The 21,263-nt window shown below is 56.6% G+C and overlaps 3 protein-coding genes across 5 annotated transcripts; all 3 read right to left on the minus strand.

Annotated features, from left to right (window-relative positions):
- Window positions 1-3,884: 3,884 nt before the first annotated feature.
- Window positions 3,885-5,270, minus strand: LAGE3 (L antigen family member 3). Its single transcript, XM_059910699.1, has 3 exons — window positions 4,949-5,270; window positions 4,464-4,592; window positions 3,885-4,212 (listed from the first exon to the last, which is right to left on the minus strand). Exons 1-3 carry the CDS (start codon window positions 5,221-5,223, stop codon window positions 4,098-4,100), a joined length of 519 nt encoding a protein of 172 aa, XP_059766682.1. The 5' UTR covers window positions 5,224-5,270; the 3' UTR covers window positions 3,885-4,097.
- A 5,380-nt stretch (window positions 5,271-10,650) lies between these two features.
- UBL4A (ubiquitin like 4A) lies at window positions 10,651-13,297 on the minus strand. Of its 2 annotated transcripts, XM_059910143.1 has the most exons (5): window positions 13,161-13,297; window positions 12,881-12,986; window positions 12,451-12,665; window positions 12,229-12,335; window positions 10,651-10,815 (listed from the first exon to the last, which is right to left on the minus strand). In XM_059910143.1, the coding sequence occupies exons 1-5, from the start codon at window positions 13,206-13,208 to the stop codon at window positions 10,704-10,706; spliced, it is 588 nt and encodes a 195-aa protein (XP_059766126.1). In that variant the 5' UTR covers window positions 13,209-13,297; the 3' UTR covers window positions 10,651-10,703. The 2 variants fall into 2 exon arrangements, with proteins under 2 accessions (XP_059766126.1, XP_059766127.1); XM_059910144.1 differs by having other exon boundaries at window positions 10,651-12,335.
- Window positions 13,298-13,939: 642 nt separating this feature from the next.
- On the minus strand, window positions 13,940-17,908 carry SLC10A3 (solute carrier family 10 member 3). 2 transcript variants are annotated; one of them, XM_059911810.1, is made up of 2 exons: window positions 17,758-17,908; window positions 13,940-15,742 (listed from the first exon to the last, which is right to left on the minus strand). In XM_059911810.1, the coding sequence occupies exon 2, from the start codon at window positions 15,602-15,604 to the stop codon at window positions 14,171-14,173; it is 1,434 nt and encodes a 477-aa protein (XP_059767793.1). In that variant the 5' UTR covers window positions 15,605-15,742; window positions 17,758-17,908; the 3' UTR covers window positions 13,940-14,170. The 2 variants fall into 2 exon arrangements, with proteins under 2 accessions (XP_059767793.1, XP_059767792.1); XM_059911809.1 differs by lacking the exon at window positions 17,758-17,908 and adding an exon at window positions 17,622-17,730.
- Between the last annotated feature and the right edge of the window lie 3,355 nt (window positions 17,909-21,263).

The following is a 21,263-nucleotide window of genomic DNA, read 5'->3' on the forward strand; positions in this document are numbered from 1 at the left end:
GCCTGGCATGCTTTTTTTTTTTAATAAACTTATTTATTTATTTATATTTTTGGCTGTGTTGGGTCTTCGTTGCTGCGCGTGGGCTTTCTCTAGTTGCAGCGAGCAGGGGCTACTCTTCCTTGCGGTGTGTGGGCTTCTCATTGCGGTGGCTTCTCTTGTTGCGGAGCATGGGCTCTAGGTGCGCGGGCTTCGGTAGTTGTGGCACGCGGGCTTCAGTAGTTGTGGCTCGTGGGCTCTAGAGCTCAGGCTCAGTAGCTGTGGCGCACGGGCTTAGTTGCTCCGCAGCACGTACGATCTTCCCGGACCAGGGCTCTAACCCATGTCGCCGGCATTGGCAGGCGGATTCTTTACCATTGAGCCACCAGGGAAGCCCCTGGCCTGGCATTTTTGAACGGCTAAGGAAGCCAGTGCGGCTGAATCAGGATGAGCAAGCGGAAGGGTGGGAGTGGAGAAGATCGGAGAGGAAACGGGCTGGATCACATCTGGCTTTTTTTTTTTTTGGCTGCACTGGGTCCTCATTGCTGCACGTGGGCTTTCTCTAGTTGCGGCAAGAGGGGGCTACTCTTCGTTGCAGTGCACAGGCTTTTCATTGCAGTGGCTTCTCTTGCAGAGCTCGGGCTCTAGGCGCGCAGACTTCAGTAGTTGTGGCGCGCGGGCTCAGTAGTTGTGGCACATGGGCTTAGCTGCTCCGCGGCATGTGGGATGTTCCCAGACCAGGGCTCGAACCCGTGTCCCCTGCATTGGCAGGTGGATTCTCAACCACTGCGCCACCAAGGAAGTCCCTCACATCTGGCTTTTCAGGCCACTGTAAGTTCTTTGGCTTTGTCCCTAAGAGTCCCTTTTGGAGATTATTTTTAACAGAAGAGTGACGCAATCCGACTTATGTTTTAAAGCAACCTGGCAGCTTCACCAGTTCATCTGTCAGGCCAAGGTAGTAGGCTGATTCTGGGCTTTGCTGGGTGAGGGAGGGAGAATCAGATTGACGTCGGGCCCTAGAGCCTGGGGTACTGTAGCTCGGGACCTGCTGGCAGAGAGGAGCCTGGGGAACTGCAGAGGGTCCCCCTGGAGTATCAGGGGGTGCTGATCACGCCCCGGGCCTGGGAAAGGGCTGCCAGGAAGGATTAAAGGTAACTATGCTCAGGGCTCAAGCAGGACCTGGATGAGCACCTGTCCCCACTGGCCAGAATGGAAACCTCGGAATTCAAGAGGCCTGAGGGAGGGCACTCAGACGGGTCTTGCCTCTCAGTAGCGGGAAAATAATTAATTCTACACTAGAAGCTGCTCTAGCGCCATGTAGCAAATCTTAGAAGCAAGATTCTAAAGAATCAAACTGTCTCCAAGTAACCACAGCACCTGAGAACAAAGTTCGAGTATGTTTAGGGATACAAAAATACCCAGGACCCAAGGGAAAACATACAAGGTCTGCTATCCAAGCAAAAACACTTGGCATGAAAATAGTAAGTAAAGACCAGCCCATTAGAAGGAGATAGATAGAGCAATCAATAAAAGGCAACCAGATTGGAAAGGAAGAAGTAAAACTTCCAAGATCGCAGGATATTTTAGAGGGAGCTAACTCCCCCTGCCCAGATCCTGAGCCAGGTGTGCCAGCAGTTTTCTTCACTGATCTGAAACAAAGCCAGTGAACTACAAAATTCCTAGCCTAGTGTTTCTGGGTTGCTTGCTCTTCTCACACACTGTTTTTTATTTTTGCGGGACACTAACCTAATAGTGACATAGATGTGGGGAAACCAGAATTGTGGTGGGAGGGCACAGTTTCTGGAGTGAGTAGAATAGAACCATTTGGGGAGGAGGCAGAGGGACAGTGGCGTGAAAGTGCTCAATTCTCATCTCCCCATCGATAACTAAAGTCTTAAAAATGGTTTTTAAAAAGGGAAGAAAGAAAAAGACCCTTGCTGTAGCCACCAGAGCTGCTGCGTGCCGGCGGGGGAGATGCTCCTTCATCACCGTCATCGCCATGCCCACCGCCACCATCCCCAGCACCAGCGTCCCCCTCCCTCCAGCCCACGCGGCCAGAGCTCTCTGGGTTCTGTCCCGGCAGACTCCGCTCACGCACGTGCAGGAACAGGGACCGGATCTCCCCGCCACTGGCTGGCAAGAATCCCCTAAATGCAGCCAAAAGATATGAAACACAGGCTGTGAAGAAACTGGGCCTCAGGCGAGGGAGGACCCTCAGTGACCTCTGGGAGCTGAGACCCCGAAGAGGTGAGCCGTGCAGCTGCCCCAGCTTGCTGTCTACACGGACTGTCCGGACCGAGTCCAGCCGCCTCCCCGGGTCTCGGGGGTGGATCGCAGAGCGCAGGCAGCCGGAGCTGGCGGGTGGAGGACCGGAGAGGACACAGCGGCACAGGGGGAGAACCGTGCCCAAGGGCGGAGGGTCCATTGGAGTGCGCTGAGGACCCCTGAGCGGCACCAGCGTGGAAGGAAACTCTGCGAGGCGGGGGACAGGGCCACCCGAAAGGATGGAAGGTGACTCTGCCCAGCGCTCGAGCAGGACAGGGGCTGGGGGCCGTCCCCACCGGCCACAATGCAAACCTCATAACTGGGGAGGCATCCGGAAGGGGGCTCAGAAGGCTCGCGCCTCAGTAGTGTGGGAAAAAAATGAATCCTATGGGACTTCCCCGGCGGTCCAGTGGCTAGGACTCCGCACTTCCACTGCAGGAGGTGCGGGTTCGATCCCTGGTCGGGGAACTGAGATTCCACATGCCACGGGGTGCGGCCAAAAACTAAAAAAAAAAAAAAAAAAAGTGAACCCTACACTGAAAGCTGCTCTGGTCCCACACAGCAAATCTTCAAAGCAAGACTCAAAAGGATCTGTCCCCAGTAATCTAACAGCATCCCAGAACAAAGCTCAAAAAATATGTCTAGGAATACAAAGATACCCAGCACCCAGGGGAAAAGGCTCAATATCTGACACTGAAGAAAAAACTACCAGGGATACAAAGCAGCCAAATCTAATCCTTAACCAGGAGAAAAATTCATCACTGAAAGGCACGCAGATTGGAAAGGAAGAAGCAAAACTGCCTTTATTCTGAGAAAACGTGATCAATGATGAAAATCCAATGGCATCTACCAAAGAGCTACTAGAATAAGTGAGTTTAGAAAGGCTGCAGGATACAACACCTTTTACAGGAAGCTAACTCCTTCTAACTAAAGGCTTAAATGACTGTCCTAGCACTTTTTCTTCACTGATCTGAGACAAGGCCAGTAAGCCACAAAGCTCCTATTCGAGTGTTTCTCGGTTGTTTGCTCTTGTCATACAAACCCAGTTTTTAAAAAAATTTTACCGAGGAGACCCAGTAGTGACAAGGACGTGCGAAACCAGCGTTCTGGTGGGAGGGTACATTTTCTGCACAATTTGGAGAGCAATTTCACACACTGCAGCGTGAGAGCTTTACATATTTAACCAATTCTACCTCTTGTAGTCTATCTTAAGAAAACAATCATTCAGGCAAAGCTCTACATACAAGTATTCCACTGAATCATTACCTATAATATGGCAAAAATTGAAAATAATTTAACATTCAATAATGTATCTTTTATGTATCCGTTCAATAATGCTTTTGAAGAATTTTTAGAAAAAGGTTCATGTTAGATGAAAAATATCAGGAAAAATGCTACACTTGCAAAATATTATTATTGTTACACATTTACTACATAAATACCACTATAAAACTAAGAAAATATTCCAAAATGTTGACAGTAGTTAATACTGAACGACAGACAGGACCTATCCTCTTCCATTTCTTAAACTGTCTTCAGTTACGTTGTACTACTTGAATATCTGAATCACAGAACCTCCCCTCCAATCTAAGGACAAAGGCAAGAATATTTAAAGGTGCTGTAGTTGAAAATAAAGTCAGACATAGCATCGTAGTTCAGTTTTATTTTCAGTAGTTAAGAAACATTTAAGCACCAAACAAAGCAAGTGAACCCTCAGCACCCAAGGGCCAGTAGAGGCAAAAGGTGAGGCCCCCATAATAAAGTGGCAACTACTACAGGAATCACTGCCCTAGGAGGGATGCACTGTCTAGGACGGGACACAAGTTTAGACCTTAATCCCTTTCTCTAGCCCTGGCTTAGCGTGCAACAGGGGGCCCAAAGCGCTGCATGGTCCGTATCACCAGAGAAAGCTGGTCAAGAAAGTTGACGATGGAAATTTGGAGGAGGTGGGAATCTTCAGCTCTCCAGTGGCTAAAAGTGACGGAAAAAGAAAATCAAGGTGATGGTAGCAACCCCTCCAGTCCCTGGCTCTGCCCCTCTATGACACCGAAGCCGCTGCCATCTCCACTGGAGTGCCCGCTGGGGCGGAGATGGGTCCAGTGCACCGCGTCACCTCCCTAGATCCAACCCTGGAGTGTCTCCGAGTCTCCAATAGAGCGCCCTTGGGGGAGACTGGCCCGGCCACCTGCTGCCACTCCCAAGCAGCCCTTTCTAGAACTTACACCGCCAGGACGCTGCCGCTTACTGTGAGCTCCTTCCCAACAGCCCCGTGGTGCAGTTCGGCATCTGGGGCCAGGGACCCACGGGCGATCTCCGCCTCCAAGGTGGACGGGAAAGGCACACTTAGGGCGCTGATGGAGATTCGGTTAAGGCACCATCCACACGGATTTGGTGCTTTGGGCCCTGTCTCAGGGCACCCTGGCCAGTCTCACCCCTTTCAGGACTGCTTCCAGCACCCTCCCAGACCACTCCTGGCCCTAATCCACCCCAGCCACCCCGCTGCCCCGTGCTCTCATTTCTTCGCCCCCAGGCGCCCCGGGTTTCCTTCTGCCCTTATTTCTCCCCCTCAAGACCACCCGCCAGCAGCCCCTGACTCCCCCTTCTCCCCTTCGCTCCCAGGCTGCCCCTGACTCGTCCGTCCCTCTGTCCCACCTCCCACCGCAGGCAGCCTGCAGCCCATTCCCCACTCCGCCCTCGGGTAGGATACAATACGTGCGGCCGGCTTCCCGGCCTTCTGGCCGTGGACGCGGGGTGTCCGCCCGGCCCCGGAGAGTGCTGTGCCGGCGCGACACACAGAGCTCCGTCGTTTGCAGCGGCGGCAGCACCCGCGCTGCGAGGGCCGCCCCGACCCCCCCTGCCCCCCTGGCTGCCCAGGCCTTCAGCGCCGCCCGCCATCCTGCCTGCGCCTGCGTCCGCCTCTGCCGCCTGCATGGCCGCAGCGCTCCGCCTCCGACTCCGTCTTCGGGCCGCCGGTCTCCCCATCCGCTCTCTCCGCGGTCGGCTGAGAGACGACGGTTCCTTCCTGAACCTCCGCCCCCTCGCGCTGACTCCGCCCCGTGCGCCTGCGCAAACAGGCCCCGCTGAGGCCGAAGGGGTGCGCGGTGGATTCCCGCGGAGCCGGCCCGCGGCGGTGGGGGGGGGGGGTTCTCCAAGACGCCCTTGGCCGCAGAGAAACTGAGGCTCCCTCCCAAAGCCCTGGCCCTTCGCAAACTGTGTGACGCGATTTTAACTTCCTTTTTCTGTTTTCCTGCAAGTTTTTGACAGTGACCTTATACGACATTTTAAATCAAAAATAAGTTTTTAAACTGCCGTGAAATTTCCGATGGTGATAGTCCTGTTAGTTTTCTGTTTTCCTACTTTGTAATCATAAGGAAGGGCAAAAAGCTGAACTGGGTCACCGAAGCCTGTTGGATCTCCCCGAAAATAAATCCTAAATCACCCCACTTCTCTCCACACAGTAGAATCAGTTCTTAATTTTTGATATAAATCACATCATATCATGTCCTTGCTTAAAATCCTAAAACAGTTTCCCTTTGCCTTTGGAATCAAAACCAAACGCCTTCCTGTGTGACCTGGCTCCTGGCTCCTCCGCTCTCTGCCCCCACCTGCCTGCTTCCTCACTCTGTGCAGCCTCTAGGGTCTTTTCTCTGCTCCTGACCAAGGGTGGCCTGCCCCCGTCCCCCTTTGCACTTACTCTTCCTCTTTGGAAGCCTCTGTCCCCAGACTCCGTGGCTGGCTCCTTCGTGTCGTTAAGATCTTGGCTCCAGTGTCACCTCTGAGAGGCCTTCGGGATCACCAATCTAACATACTACCCCCAGGCGCCCTTCATCACATTTGCCCATTTCAGTTTGCTGCGTTTCTAATAATCTGAAATTGTAACTTTGTTTCGTTCACTTCCGTTGATGTACTGTCTCTGGTACACTTTCACTGCAGTTTATGCAGTAGGTGGTTTGTTGCTTGTTGGATGAAACAGAGTATTAAGCAAGTACAAAACTCAGTGTCTTGGGCCTAGCAATGCCACATGTAGGAAGTTACTTCACAAATATGAAACAACATATTTATAAAATTACTCATTGTAACATAACTGGTAATAGAAAACTATTGGACACAACACACATATCCATCAGCAGGGAACTGGTGAAATCAATTGTGGTTCATTCATACAATAGTCCTAAGCAGCAGTAAAAAGAATGAAAATCTCTAATGAAAAATGAAATGATTTCCAGGATATATTGTTATATGAAAATATGAGAAAAGCAGGGTGCAAATGACAACTACACACACGCTCACAGACACACATGCTTATTGGGGAAAAAAAATAAGGAGGATGGAAAACCCTGAAACTAGTGAAAATTATCACCTATAGGGGGTTGAGATGGCTATGAGATTTCTTGTAATATACCCTTTTGTGTAGTTTTGACTTTGAACCATGCAAATATTTTATATGTTCAAAAATACGTTTGAGGGACTTCTCTGGTGGTCCAGTGGTTAAGACTCTGTGCTCCCAATGCAGGGAACCAGGGTTCGATCCCTGGTCAGGGAACTAGATCCTGCATACTGCAGATGAGACCCAGCGCAGCCAAATAAATAAATAAATAAATAAAAATTATATATATATATATATATTTGAAAGAGTGAAAAAAAGCTAAAATTGAATATAAACAAAAGCAAAAAAAAAAAACCCAAAAACCAAATAAGCCTAACTGCATATCCAATTGATAACAGAACCACACAGAGAAAATAAGTCAGGGAGCTTCCAAATTCAGCCCTCTGACTGTGCTCCCTTCATGGGATACATTCTAAGGACAGAAAGACTCCACTCTATTCTCAGTATGTATGTTGTTGGCAATGATAGTGCTGAGGTGATTGTGAAGCTAGAGTCTAAGGTAGACTCTATCTGGTAGAGGACATGAGTAAATATATCCATATATGGATGTTGTCAGGAACATCACTGTGGAATGAGGGAAGGTGAGAAACAACTGTACTGCCAGATTGGAATTGAGGACTGCAGTATGAACTCTTAAAAAATAGATTTCCTAGTTTTGTCCAGTGAAAGAGTCTAGAAGCATTGAAACTCCAGTAGCAATGAACACACCCTGTACCCAGACCTTGGTTTCTCAATACCATTCTCCACTAAAAGGAACCAGAGGTCCTTGGAGAGGTGGAAGATTCTAGGTATGGGGCAGGAAAAAATACAAGATGAGCCTGGAGCACCTTGTGGTGCCAGAAAGTAAGGACATGCTTGAAAAGCAAAAGGATGAGGCATGTCAAAGGGACATGGGAGCCAACCAGAAAGAACCAAAGCTAGAACATTTGAGCATCCAAAAGGCTATTAAACCTTTTGGAGGAGGCACCAGGGAAGGTAACATATATGTATTCACTTTAAAATTCCATTGAGCTGTGCATTGACGATTTATGCACATTACTCTATGCATGCTATAGTCCAATAAAACTCCCCCTCAAAATGACACTCTTGGATCCTAAGTTGTTGAATAAAAAAAAAAAAACAATGCGGGGACTTCCCTGGTGGCGCAGTGGTTAAGAATCCGTCTGCCAATGCAGGGCACATGGGTTCGAGCCCTGGTCCGGGAAGATCCCACATGCCGCGGAGCAACTAAGCCTGTGCGCCACAACTACTGGGGCCGCACACTGCAACTACTGAAGCCCGCGCTCCTAGAGCCCGTGCTCCGCAACAAGAGAAGCCACTGCAGTGAGAAGGCCACGCACCACAGTGAAGAATAGCCACCACTCGCCACAGCTAGAGAAAGCCCGCGCGCAGCAACAAAGACCCAACGCAGCCAAAAATAAATAAATCAGTAAATTGATTGATTGATTGATTTAAAAAACAAACAAAGAAACAATGTGTCCACCATGACAATTGTGAAAAGGGAAAGCTCTTTATAGAGAAATGCCAACTAATAATTGTAGAAAGAAAGAAAGCATGAGAAAACCACCACTTTGCAGCCACCAATGCAATTCATCCAGTTGGGGGTCATCCTTGGATGGTAAAACCATTAGATAAAGGTTGTTGGGGAAAAGATAGTCATTGGGTCTCAAGGTGTCACCCAGATTACTTGTACATTAGGGAGGGAAAATGCAACTTTACAAGGGAGACACCAAGTGATCAAACCGAGCCTCCCTGACGGTGGGCAGCCCGGCCCCCTGCCCCTCCTCGCCCTGTGTGGGGAGGGAGAAGGACAGAGCCTGCCCTGGGCCGTGCTGTCCTCAAAACACCTAAGCTGAATCTAACCAGGAAGGAAGCGGGCAAATCCAGACTGGGACTTTCTACAAGGCGAGTCCCCTGGACTCTTCCAAAAATACTGTTGCCTGATTGCCCGTGGAGAAGGGAGGGTTGGGAGAAGCAAAGTCAGCCTCCCACTTCCTGTCGTTAAAAGCCTGGCCGATGGCGTTGCCCTTCAGTGCCGGGCACAAGTGCGGACGCAGGTGCCGGGCGGGAGGGAAGTCCCCGTGCCGCCAGCAACCGGGACACGCGCTAAAAGGGTGACAGGAGGCTTGTGCAGGGGAGCCGGGCATGGCCTCAGAGTCACAGCCCAGAGCTGTGGTCTGAAGCTCAGAGACAGGGCTGGGATGAGCCACAGACACGGGTGCAAAACGCAGAAACGGCGATGAAGGTGCACAGGCTCCCCAGGGAGCGACACGGAGAAGGCGTCCGGGGACGGAGTCTCGGGGCCCCCCGACAGTAAGAGATGGGGGTTTGGGGGGAGAACCAGCAAAGGAGCCAGAGGAGTGAGCCACCAAGTGGAAGGAAAAGCGGAGAGGGCAGCAGCAGAGGTGGCCAGGGCCAGGTCCCCAGGAACTCGGGGAGGCTGCTCTGGCTGGGTCCTGGAGAGGGACAGGGGCGACCGTCTCTCCTGCAGGCTTTTCAAGGCCCGGAGGGCTGAGGCCGCCACAGCTGTCGCATCTGCTGCTGGCAGGGCCTGGCACGGCTGAGCAGCACCTGTCCCACCTACTGGAGCTGGTGAGGCCCGGTCTCGTCCAGGCCGGCGGGGAAAGCCTGCAAGGCTCCAGCAAATTGTGGGCACAGCCGATCTGTCGCCCGGGCGCTTCCAACTCCATGAGCCCCACCCCAAAAGAAACGCTGCTTTCCTCTGAGTCTGCCCCTCCTCCTGTGTGCCCGTGGGAAATGGCACCACAGGCATCTCATTCCAGGTGCCAGACCATTTCTGTCTGAGAGGCCACTTCAGCTGGGCCCTTCACTCATCCTGCCGTCTCCCAGCGGCATTGCGATCACCACAGGGACTGCGAGCTGCACCAGGGCCCTGGGGATCAGGGACTGTCTCGAGGCCCCTCCGCGAGGAGCAGACAGCGGGTCTCGGGGCCCTACAGCGGCCAGGGGCCAGGGGGTAACAGGTGGGTCAGCACCCACCTCCGGGGCGGACACTTGGCCCAAGGGGTACAGTGCCCGCGATAAACATTCCAGCCCCTGTGGAAGGATCTCAGCATTTGGAGCCTCCGGTGTACATGGGGCCACCCCGAGAATCTAAGGGCAAAGGCAGGGTGCAGCCTGCGGCCATTCCATCTTCACGTGCGGTCGCCCGTCTCCTCTCACGATGGCACGGGCTTGGACCGGAGCCTCCCTGGCCCCTTCCCACCTGGGCCTCCCACCTCTCACGCCGACAGCATCTCCTCCCTCTCCATTTTCCCTCCCCGGCCCTGCCCCTCCGCAGCTACACCCTGCTGCGCAGACAGGCTTCCGGAAGCAGGGGTCCGCGGTCACCGTCACGGCCTCTTCCCCACGGCGCTGCCGACGACCTTCTTGCTACCGAGGCGAGAGGAGGCTCTGCCCTGCCCTCCCTGTGCTTCTCGGCACCACTAGCCAACCCCCCCCCCCTTCCTGGAGGGGCGTTCTTGGCCTCTGACACCGAGCTCTCTCTGCGGCCTCCATAGCGTCTCCAGTTGGTGAAGTCCCGCACGGCCCAGTCCTCTCCTCTCTTTTTACGCCATGCTCCCAGGGAAGCCGTCTCATCCGTCCTTACGGCATCTAGGACACCGTGTCCACAGGCCGCTCCCAAACGTCATGGAAGGCTGCACGGGGCTGTGGAATCAGACCGGGTCCGGATTGCAGTCAGTTCTGTCAGCGAGGCGCCTACCGTGCACCCTGAAGACGCCACTCCTGTCTCCCTGTCTAGCCTGATCTCCCCGCCGCCGACTTCCTGACCCCCCGGTCCAACTGCCCAGCAGATGGCTTTGTCACCCCCAAGCCGGGAGGCACTGGCACAAGGGACTCAACAACCGCCTCTAGGGTCTGTCTGCAGCATGCGTCTGCGGGTGTCACTGCCCTGCACTGCACCGGTCAGCCCTCCCCGAGGACCTGGCTTTCGCTGAGAATCTCCCTCTCCCGCCCAAGCCCACCCCACCCCCTGCCAAAATGATGGAGGCACCACCCGGTTCTGACCAATGAAAGGACAGCGTTTATTTGCTGGGGGCATCTGAGAAAGAAGCTATGCTACAGGTCGGAAAGGTGCTCCTTGCTGGCTGTGATCGAGGGATTTGGTGGAAGCTGCAGGCAACCATCTTCTGATCCTGAGGCAGAGGCCTGGGATGAAGCAGACGCTGCAGAGTGCAGAGGGGAGGTAGGAAGAAACTGGGTATTTGGTGAAACTGTTTATCTGCTGCCAATACCCCTGGACTTCTCAGTTTCGTAAACCAGTACATTTCCTTTATTGCTTTAAACCAACTTCCTCTACGGTTAAATCAATTACTGGAAACCAAAAGCCGCCCAGCTAATACAGTTCCTTTCAGATCAAAGTCTCACATTCACCTCTAGTGCGACTGGAAGTGTCAGTATAAACCTTCCTGACTGAAGAGAAATGAGAGTGTAGGCAAGTCTATCACACAGGCCCTGCTGCTGGGCGGGGCCGGGGCCTTCCATCTGTTCTTCAAAGCCTTTGCCCGTCAGGCCTCTGTCCGTCCTCCCAGCCCGGGGACCCGGCGCTTACCCCACGAGGCCCAGGCGGGAGGGCGGCCCAGGCGCCCTCCTCCGAGGAGCAGGTGCCTCGATGATCTCTAGGGCCCACCCGCCAGCGGCTTCTGCCCCTCCCTGGCCCCTCGAGGTTCCTTGTCAGGCAGTGAGCGGCGTGCACAGCGAAAGCCCCTGTACACACGCAGCAGGGGAAGGGTCTACTTTCACACTGTGGGTGAGCGCAGGGTGTAGGGGCCTGGCTGAGTAAGCTCGAGCCCATCACCTGTCATCTCTAAGGGTCGAGGACCGCCCGTGTCCAGGAGGAGACAAGCAGAGGGGGTGCCCAGAGAAAAGCTGTGACACTAAGGGCCAGGGCACCCCATCTCTGGGCCACGCTTGGCCATCACTCAGCTTTTGGCCTCACTTTGTATCTGGGACACAAGAGGGAGGATGGCTGCAGACTCCCGACCCCGGGGGGTTGGGGGTAAAGGAAACTGAGGTTTAAGGAGTGGCCCTCACTGTGCAGAGTCAATGGCTGGGGACCAACATGGCACAGGGACTTGCCTAAGGTAACACCCCAGAGCTGGGTGACGTCCCAGACCCCCAACACGCTTTCCCTTCATCGAGTGCACACTGGTGACAGCAGCCTGAGGGGGCCCAAGGCTGGCTGTCACTTGACCTGCCAATGCCGGACCTGCCAGAGGCGAGGTGACAGGACTGGGCAGCAGGGGCCAGCTGCTTCCCCTTTCAGGCCTGGAAAGGTATTGCTCGAGGGTTTATCCTCAGTGGGCTGAACATGGAATGCCAAAGCCCACCCCTCAGAACCCTTCTAAACAACCCTCTCACCCTGAGGCACTTCTAGAAGCTGGCTGGACTCAGATTGTGGCTCTCCCACTTCAGCACTAGCGCCAAACGTGGGAGCAAACCCAGGTCAAGAGCCGGATACAGGTACCCGCGTACCCGCCAGCTAGTATTATGAGCCGAATTGCAACATGAGAACACATTTAATGCTACATGCAGCTTGTGGCCTGGCCCGGCTCCTCCCCACACTCCGAGAATCCTACTTGGAGAACCCCTTCTCCATAGCTTCAGTCACTTCAGGGTGCAAGAAACGGCCAGCCAAGCGTTCGATGTCATCCAGCGTCAGGCGGCTCAGGGACCTCTCATAATCCTGAGGAGAGAAGGCCAGGAGGATTCAGCGGCGCGGGTCGGGGGGCACACTGGGATAAGGGCAGGGGCTGCGAGCGGCTGGGTGGGACGTGGAAGTCCCGGGCCACGCTGCTCACCCTCTGGAGTTGGTCCAGGACTCTGCTGGCATCTGCGGCGCTGAAGTGACGGGCCAGGACTTTGGAGATTAGAGGCCAGGCGGCTGGGGGTGGGGGCGGGGCCTCGGCCACTGTCCGCTCGCTGCTTTCTTCCAGTAACACCTTCTCCAGAGGTTTGACCACTAGGTTGAGCTTGGAATTGGGCCCAATGCTGTAATCGGAGAGTCTTTTCCCATCTGCCCGAGAGAGATTGATGGAGCTGTGGCCCACGGTGGTGGGAAAGGCCTCGGGGAGGCCAGGCGGAGCGCCGCGGCATCCGGCTGAGGATGCAGCCTCCCCAGGGGTCAAGTGGCCAGAGCCCCCTCCACTCCACTGCTGCCCAGGCTCGGCCCGGACGCCGCGTCCCCTGACTTCCCTCGGGGCTCCCCGGGCGTCTCCTCTCCCCGGTTACCTGCTAGGGCCTTGCCCTTGAACAGCAGCCGCTGCTGGCGGACAGGGATGTTCAGCCTCTCGGAGACCAGATGTTTCAGCGTGGACACCAGCTCGTCCTCCGACACCTGGCCAGGCCGAGGGTGAGAGGCAGGCGGTGAGGCCGCAGCCCCCGCGGAGGGCGGCTCTCCTGGCTTCCCCGGCGCAGCCGGCCCGCCCGGTCCGTCCCCGCCCTCGGCCCGGCCCTGCGCCCGGGGGCCAACCGCGTGAGGCGGCACGGCGGCGGGGCCCGGCGACGCTACCTGCAGATCGCACTCGCGGCCCTGGAGCGCCTTCACTGTTAGCTGCATGGCGGCCGCGGCGGCGTCCACTCCGGCCGGCGCGAAGCCCTACAGCCCCCCGCCGCGCGCAGCCGCCCCGGGCGCGCGCCAGACCCAACCGCCGCTGCCGGAAGTCGCGCGAGGGGCGCGCCCGGCGTCGCGGCCCCGCCCCCCGTGTCACGTTCCCCCGCCCCCCCGGCCCCCCACCCCCACCCCGGCGCTCGGGGACCGGCCCGGACCCGGGCCCCGCGGCGACTGAGCCGGGAAGCCCGCGAGGATGGGAAGGGGCGGAGGAACTAGTCGGGCCCGGTCGGCGGAGTCGGGTAGCTGGGACTCGGGGGAGAAGGCGGGCCAGGGGTTCGCTCGCCCCCGCTCACTGCCCGCGGGCGGAACAGGTCAGCGCCGAGGCCGATTCCCTGCCTCTCAGGAGTCCGCTGATGACCCGGCCCTGCAGAGCTCAACCCGCGACCCGCGGGCCTCCTGCCGCCTCCTTTCTAGTCGGCCTGCGGAAAACCAGCTGAGCTTGGGAGCGGGCTGGGGAAATAGTCCTCTGCTCTCATCTTCCCACCGCTCCTTCTAGAACAGAGAGACCCCACTCTCAAGAGGGGATGCATGGGGAAGGAGGGCTGAGAGAGAAGGCCTGGGCAGAGGTCACCGTGTCACCCAAGCCAGCCCTCCACCCTGGCCCACACTTACCCAGCCACACCCTTCCTTCCCCCACCCGCAGGCCTCAGAAGGCAAAGACTGGAAGGGACCCAAGCTTGCTTCTCTCTTTTATTGAAATATATTTTCTAGGCAGTGCCCACCTACTGAAATCAGCGTGGCCTCTTTGGCACTGAAAGCTGGAGAATAAAAAACGAGTAAAAAAAATAAGCCTGGATTTTTCTGAGTGCATAGTGCATGAGAACTAAAGGCCTTTGGTACACAGGAACTGTGGGGACCGTGGGTGGAGGCTGGGGGCTAGGGGTGGCGAAAGCTTGCCCCGGGGGGCCTCAGGGAACTGCACACACACTGCTATAGATGAAGTGGCCAGTAACTAAGGCCAGCATCTCTGAGGTGCCACTCAGTGCCACAAGGAAGGGGGCCTGGGAGGCATAGTCAGCCTGCAGGCGGCGGAGGGACAGCTGCAGCATGGCCAAGGCCAGCAGGCTGTTCTGCACCCCGACCTCGATGCTGACGGTCCGACGCTGGGCCACTGGCAGCTTCAGGCACGTGGCCAGGCAGTAACCCACCAGGAGGCCAACTGGGGGCACTGTGAGGCCCACCAGCACGATGGGCAGCCTGACGCCCGCCAGGATGAAGACCCCCATGTGGTAGGCCAGGAAGAGGCCGCCCAGGAGCAGCACGAAGCTGAAGGGCTTGATGACCTGCAGCAGCAGCTGCGAGAACTTGGGGAGCTTGGACTTGATCACCACGCCTGCTGCTATGGGGATGGCGATGAACAGCAGGGTCCCCAGGATCTTGGAAATGGGCACGTGGAGTGTCTCGTGGGTGCTGAGCAGGCGGCTGTAGATGGCCGAGGACAGCGGCAGGAAACCGGTGGCAGCCACTGTTGAGATGAAAGTCATGGAGATGGCCAGGGTGACATCCCCCCCGAGGAGGAGGCTGAAGAGGTAGCTCCCCCCGCCGCCGGGCGACGAGCAGGTGATGATGAGGCCCAGAGCCAGGGCCTTGGGCAGCATGAAGACCTTAGCCATCAGAAAAGCGTAGAAGGGCATAACCAGAAACTGGCCCAGGAGGCCCAGCAGCATGGGCTGGGGGCTCTGCAGGAGCCCCTTCAGAACCTCGAGCTCTACTTGGCACCCAAATGAACACTTGTTGACAAAGATAAGAGGCAGGAGCAAGTAGAGTACTGGGTTCTCTGAGAAGTGGACCAAGTCAGTGCCAAGGGTGGCAGGGGTGTCTTCAGCAGGTGAGACCTTGATGCAGAAATCCCTCCGCTCCTCAACCAGCGCGGGCGGGGCCTCACGGGGGTCCAGGAGCTGGAGGTGGAGTGGCGCTAGCCCAGGCAGGCCCGAGTGGATGCTCACCACGAAGCCACCCCCACCAGCCCAGGCTACGGCACTCACGTTCTTGATGGTCAGCACCTCTGTGTCCAGGGAGGTGACCCTCAGCACGGGGCTGGGCCCCGTCCCGTTGCCCTGGCCCGGGTACTGGCTTGAGACCACGATGATGCCCTCGCTCTCCTCTGGGAACTCAAACTCCATCACGGAGCCATCCCCAATGCTCAAGTAGCGGCGCCCTGTCAGGGGCACGGTACGGCCCACAGCCGTGCTAAGACTGGCGCTGGCTGTGCCCCGCGCCCCCCAGAGCAGGCTGACAAGCAGCAGGCTGGCCCTGAGCATGCCTAGGGGGCCTGTGCAAACACTGCCCCCTCCCGGGCCCGGCCACCTCAGGGAGCTGCACCTGCCCCTCCTAAACACCATGGCTCCTCCCGAAAGATGGGGAGCCCGGGCCCCCTGCGGCTTAGGAGAGCAGCTGTGCGGGTGCCGTCAGGTTGTCCTGAGAAGGGTCCATGGGCAAGGCCTGGCCCTGTGCTGCCTTTCTTGATGGCAGAGCTCTTCCTGAGGAGAGAAGGGACATAGAGAGGTAGGTGGCTGGTGAAGGTGAGCAGCTGCGAGCCCAGGAGCGCAGGATCTGGAAGCCCACTGCTGGGAGACTCGCCAGGGCCCCTTGCCGCAAGCCTGGGCGTGGAAACGGAAGGCCTAGCGCTGGCCCTTGAGTGCCATTCGGCTGTCCCCTCCCCAGTCACAACTGCCTCAAGCTTCCCATCCCTCACCCAGAGGGGCCACCTACAGGTCGGAGTTCGCCTTCAGCCCGCTGATACGCGCTGATTTCCCTGGGTTTGCCCACCACAGTGACCATCTGGAGATGTCCCGATACCAGAGGACCTGGGAGAGCCACCCTCAATCCTGTCACCACTAGCCTGTGCCCCACCTGCTTTGAGACGCAGCTGCAGCAGTACCAGAACCGGGACGAAATCTCTGAAGGACTGCCCAGGGATGCCAAGGAAGCAGGCCCACTGAGAGCAGGTTAGGGCATTTGAGTGTCATCTGCCAGGCAGAGAGCAGCCGGCAAAGGGTGAGGCAGTGGGTGACCACCAGGCCAAAGGCCCCAGGGGCTGATGTTCACCATTGACATGTGAACGGCGTTGCTGTGCATGGCCACCTGGCCTACCCTTCCTGCTGACAGGGGTGAGATGGGGGTTCTGGGAGGGAACAGGTCCCCTCTCCCCAGGGGAGTTGCCGGAAGGGGCAGCAGGAAGGGATCAGATAGGGCCACGTGTCCACTGGGGGGTTTCTCCTCCTCCTGTCAGAGCTCCCACTCCCCTGGCAGTCCCAGAATTTGCGCTCCTAGAGCCACTGTGCCACATCTGAGGGGCTCTGCTCGAAGTCCAGGGACTCCTCCCCTGCCCACGTGTGCCCCTAGCAGAGCCTGGAACTACCAGTGAGAGGAGGAGTGTTTCTAGGGGGGCAGGGCGCCTCAGGGGGAAAGGAGGACGTCTGTCTCCTTCCACTTCTCAGTTTGGGCAGCCAGCAGCCTATTGCCACATCACCTGCAGGAACCGGAGCAACCAGGATGAGGACACAGTGCTTCTTCATCATTACTGTTGATTGACTCACATCCTGCGCTGTCCCAGTCTCGGAAGAGGCCCCTGCTTCTCTAGATCCTATCAGGGTTGGGTCCTGGCCGCCCCCCCGCCCCCCCACCGATGCCGGGGGAGCAGGGGAAGTAGGTGGTTAAGTTCCGCTGTGCCACCCTGCGATGCCATGGCCTCTCCTGGCTTGGGGTTTGCGTCACTTACTCTGGAGGCCTTGATCCGGCCTCGAGTCCCACCACTGAAGAGGGAGGCAGGAAAACCAGAGGGAGTCACAGGGAAAAGATGAAGGCACCCAGTACTGAAGCCACCGGGGTGCTGTGAACCAGTTCAGAAGGGAGAGGAGGCGATGGGCCATCCACCCCGTCCTTCCAGTACCGCTGGCGGCTTTGAGTCACTGAGTCACTGCGTGAGGGGTCTGGCCCGGATCCCCACTATTTCTGCTTGAGGTATCGTTAGAGTTTGGGCAGATGCGCCCCTAGGCAGGCGACGGAACCCCGGGCCGGCGGCTTTTTCCATACGGGCCAAGCGTTCGGTGTCGGGGCAGTTGGCAGTGCTGACCCGGGTCGCCTCCCTACCTGGGAGTCCAGAAGTTGTCGGATTGGGCACAATCAGAGCTCGGGCAGGAATCGGGGAGGGAGGGGAGGAGGAGCGCGCCGCCGCCGGGTTCGCGCTGCAGCCCCGCAGCCGGCAAGCCGGCGACCCGCCCGGGCGGTCCCGGGGTCTCTCACGCCACTCCCGGTCCCCGCGGCCGCGCCAGGCCTCACGAACGCGCGGTGGCGGCCCTTCCCGGGCCGGGGCCAGAAGCCGCCTTCCAACCGCCCTTCCCGGACCGAGGCTCTCACCTGCCTCCGCGGCCCTGAAGCTGGGCGCCGGCGCCAGCGGCTGCCGGGCGGGCGGACGCCTCCGAGTTCGGCCCGCCGGGGCCCCGCCCCGAGCCGACGAGCCCCCGCCCCGCCTACCCCGCGGCGGCCTCCTCACCTCTCGCGGCCGGGGCGCGTCCCGACCGGAAGTGGCGTGTCTGGGAGCGACAAGGCGGCGCGCGCGCGCGCGCCGGCTTGGCAGTCTTCGGGTGGCGGTTGGGCGGCGCTGGGTGCGCACTCGTGTGGCCACCGAGCCGCGGGTCCCAGCCTTCTGTGGTCGCCGCCGGGGCGACTCGCCCCGGGTAGGCACCCCAGTCATTCCCAAACACGCTGCGACCTCTGGGGGCGCTGGGACACAGGCTTAGACGTTAGCCGAGCTCGGACGCCCGAGGGCTGCTGCTAGTGGCGGGAGACGGGGGTCAGGGTTTCGGCCACGTTCCTGCTCAGGGCGCCCAGCCCTGTAGCCCGAGAGCCGAGTCCGACCGACTCAGACTCCGGGGCCCAGGCTCGGCCTTGTTCCACCTTCCTTCGTCCAAGCGTCGACCGAGCGCCTATTTCCACACTGTGTAATATCAGTGAACTTTTCAACCTCTCAAAACTATTTGGGGCCATCAGCAAGGTCCGGAGGCTTCACGGAAAAGGAATGCACACACATGGCATAAGGAAGGGCAAAAAGGTGGTGAGGATGTAGAATGTGGACACGGGAAGACAGTAAGCAAGCCAAGTGTGGAATCACGGGGATTTGCATGTTCCCAGAGGCTGCTGGGCAACCGCAGTCAGGCAGCGGGACGATGGCTACCCACTGCTCTGGAAGACCTCTTGGTGGGCTGTGATGGAGGCCAGTGGTGCCCAAACTTGCAGGTTCTTGCCCCCAGGAGGGTCATAAGACACATCGTAGAGAATGTCCAAAGAGACCCGTAGCATCTCTTCTATTTAATTTTTCCAATAAATAATAATTGTAATCATTTAATTAAAAACCTATTAATTTTAATTTAGCCTTATTTAAATACACTTTACTTATTTAAAAATTCTAGTTGTGTATGTGTGCTATAAAGTTCAGATTAGTACATGCGTGTGACATGTAAGCACACACATGGTGAGGGTACACACTCAGGGTTTGATTTATGTCAATGATCCAGAAACATTCAGAGGCCATAGCTCTAGGCTGTTCTTTAGTCTCAGTTCATAAGCCATTTGTGTGTGTGGACTTTGTGTCCCAGAAAGTCTGTACTGTCCCTCTCAAATGGGTTGAGGTGTCCTGATGGAAGCAGGCTGGCACAGGTGAGAGGGCTGAGCTTGGCACATGCTGTGTTGAAGACTGCAGTTTGCAAAAGAGCAGTGGTGCTGTCGCTGTCTGAGGATGGGGTAAAACTGGCCACAGGGAGAAGGGGGATGGGTCAGCTGGAAGAACTGGGGATGGAAAACCTAAAAGATGTGTTCGCTCTTGAGGAAACCTGCGTTTTTATATTCCAACTGGACGGGAATTGGTGCCAGGGGTCAAGGGGAGCAAATGTAGTTAGAAGGCTGCTCCCCACTATCATCAGTTCCTTCAGTCTTCCCTGAAAAGCCAGAGTGGGCGGGTGGGCTGTCCGACATGAGGGAATTTAGAGGCCTTCCCTGCAGGAAAAAAGGGGTGGCTAAATTAAAGACAAGAGAATGTTTGTAGTTAGTTTAGGGGATTCATAATTTACCCCAGAAGAGAAGGAAGGTCTCTACGAATCAGTCAAGGATATCTAGTTCCAAAAGAAAAGTCATCTGGACAGACAGAATAGATGGCACAAATGATAGTGACAGCTAAAACAACATCCGTGCACTTCAGATGGGAGACCTGCCACCGTCCTGCTAACAGGGTCACAGTGATGACCCTGAAAAGTGTGCCTACCTCCTGCTCTCCAGGCAGGGGCCTCCAAGTAGACCGTGTGATAAATCAGCACGCATGGAAGGCATATTCTATACAAGCACAAGTACGGGATGCGTTTGGTATTTACCGGGAAATGTAGTGACAACTGGCGTTTTTGCATGCCCAGCAACAGGTCACGGCCCCCGAGCTTTCTTTGTGGGGCCATCCCTCCTCCATTCTCGGTACACAAGGTTTGCATGAGGATGACCCCAACACTGGCCTCTGGGGTGGGCACAGGCCCAGAGGTAGCCAATCAGAGCCACACAGACTGAGACAAGGATAAACCCATAATCCAATCTGGACCGATGAGAGGTAGTTCCGGGGGACTTGGGCTGGAACGACTGGCAAGGTGGGGGCTCTTTTCTTGCTGGGGTTGCTAACCTGGGACATCTACTGTTGCTCCCCCTGCCTGGGGAAGACAGCATGTTTGAAAAGGATGCAAACACAAAGAAAAGCGGAGCCAAGAGATGGAGAGCCCGTATCCCAAGGACATTACTGGAGCTGGAATCACCCGTAGGCGTTGGGGTCTGTTACAGGAACATTAAGCCTCCCTCCCCTGTCATTCTGTATTTATTTTTGCAATATGCCAGTTGAGTTGGGACCCTGTCACTTGTAACTGACGGTGTCTTAACTCCTAAGGGTAGGCCTGGGGGACAAAACCCTGGCGGAAGGGGACTGCAGGATGTAGAAAGACGTACCTCTGCTTTGGGAGGTCGGGCGGGCTGCGTTCCACACCACTGCCAGCATCCTACCTGCGTTGGGCCACGTGGGGGATAAAGCTGGCCTGCCGTTTCCATCTGTGTGACTCTGGCGCACGCAGTGAAGGTCTGGGGCAGGTCAGCTGGCTCAGCAGTTGTATAAGAGGCACCTCCCAGCCTTGCGGTGCGGCCCTTCGCTGAGATGCGTTTCATTTGGGGCGAGCGACTAACCTTGCGGGGCCCTATTCATCTGGCTTCTAACCTCCCAGCTCCAGGGAACTTTCCTGAGCACACCAGGGACCATTTATCTTCCGTAAACGGGGCTCACCAGCAACCAGCAGCACTTGCTTGCTAGGGTTGATCACTGTGGCAGCCCCACTGGGTACATCTAGATTCATCAGACTAGTCTCTACTTTGGAGGATGTTGAAAATGTCCATAATAGAAGGTTTAAAAAATGAATACATGTATGATACTATAGTGGTAAGTACTCGTCATTATAAACACTGCCAAACGCACAGACTGTACGACGCCAAGAGGCGGCCCTGGTGCCCACCCTGGGCTGCGGGTGCTGATGGCGTGTCAGTGAAGGCTGGGTATGCGGGAGCTCTGGACTTTCTGCTCAACTTTGCTGGGAACCTAAAACTGCTCTAAAACAGGAAGTCTATTTAAAAATGAAGACACGTAAAGCTCTCGGCACAGGGTCAGGCTGCGTTCCAGCTTCTGTGAACACCGTCTCCCAGGTAAGCAATCCGGGCCCTCCTCACGTCTCCACTTCCTGATCCTTCGCAGCCATGGCTATGGCCTCACAACCACAGCTTCTCCTCCCGGGCCGTCCCTCGCCTCTCTCTCCTCTTCTGCCACCTCCTTAAATACTTTCATTTCCTGATGCCGTGTTCACACTCTCGCAGCACCTAAGCCCTAGAGGGGGGACCTGCGAGTCCACCGCCCCCGCCACGGCCCCCTTGAGCCTACCTGGCTGGCGCCCCGATTCCTCCGTCTGGGAAGTCCCAACCACCTTCTCTCCT

Source organism: Balaenoptera ricei, chromosome X (genome assembly GCF_028023285.1).
Source record: "Balaenoptera ricei isolate mBalRic1 chromosome X, mBalRic1.hap2, whole genome shotgun sequence".
NCBI classification, from domain to species: Eukaryota; Metazoa; Chordata; class Mammalia; order Artiodactyla; family Balaenopteridae; genus Balaenoptera; species Balaenoptera ricei.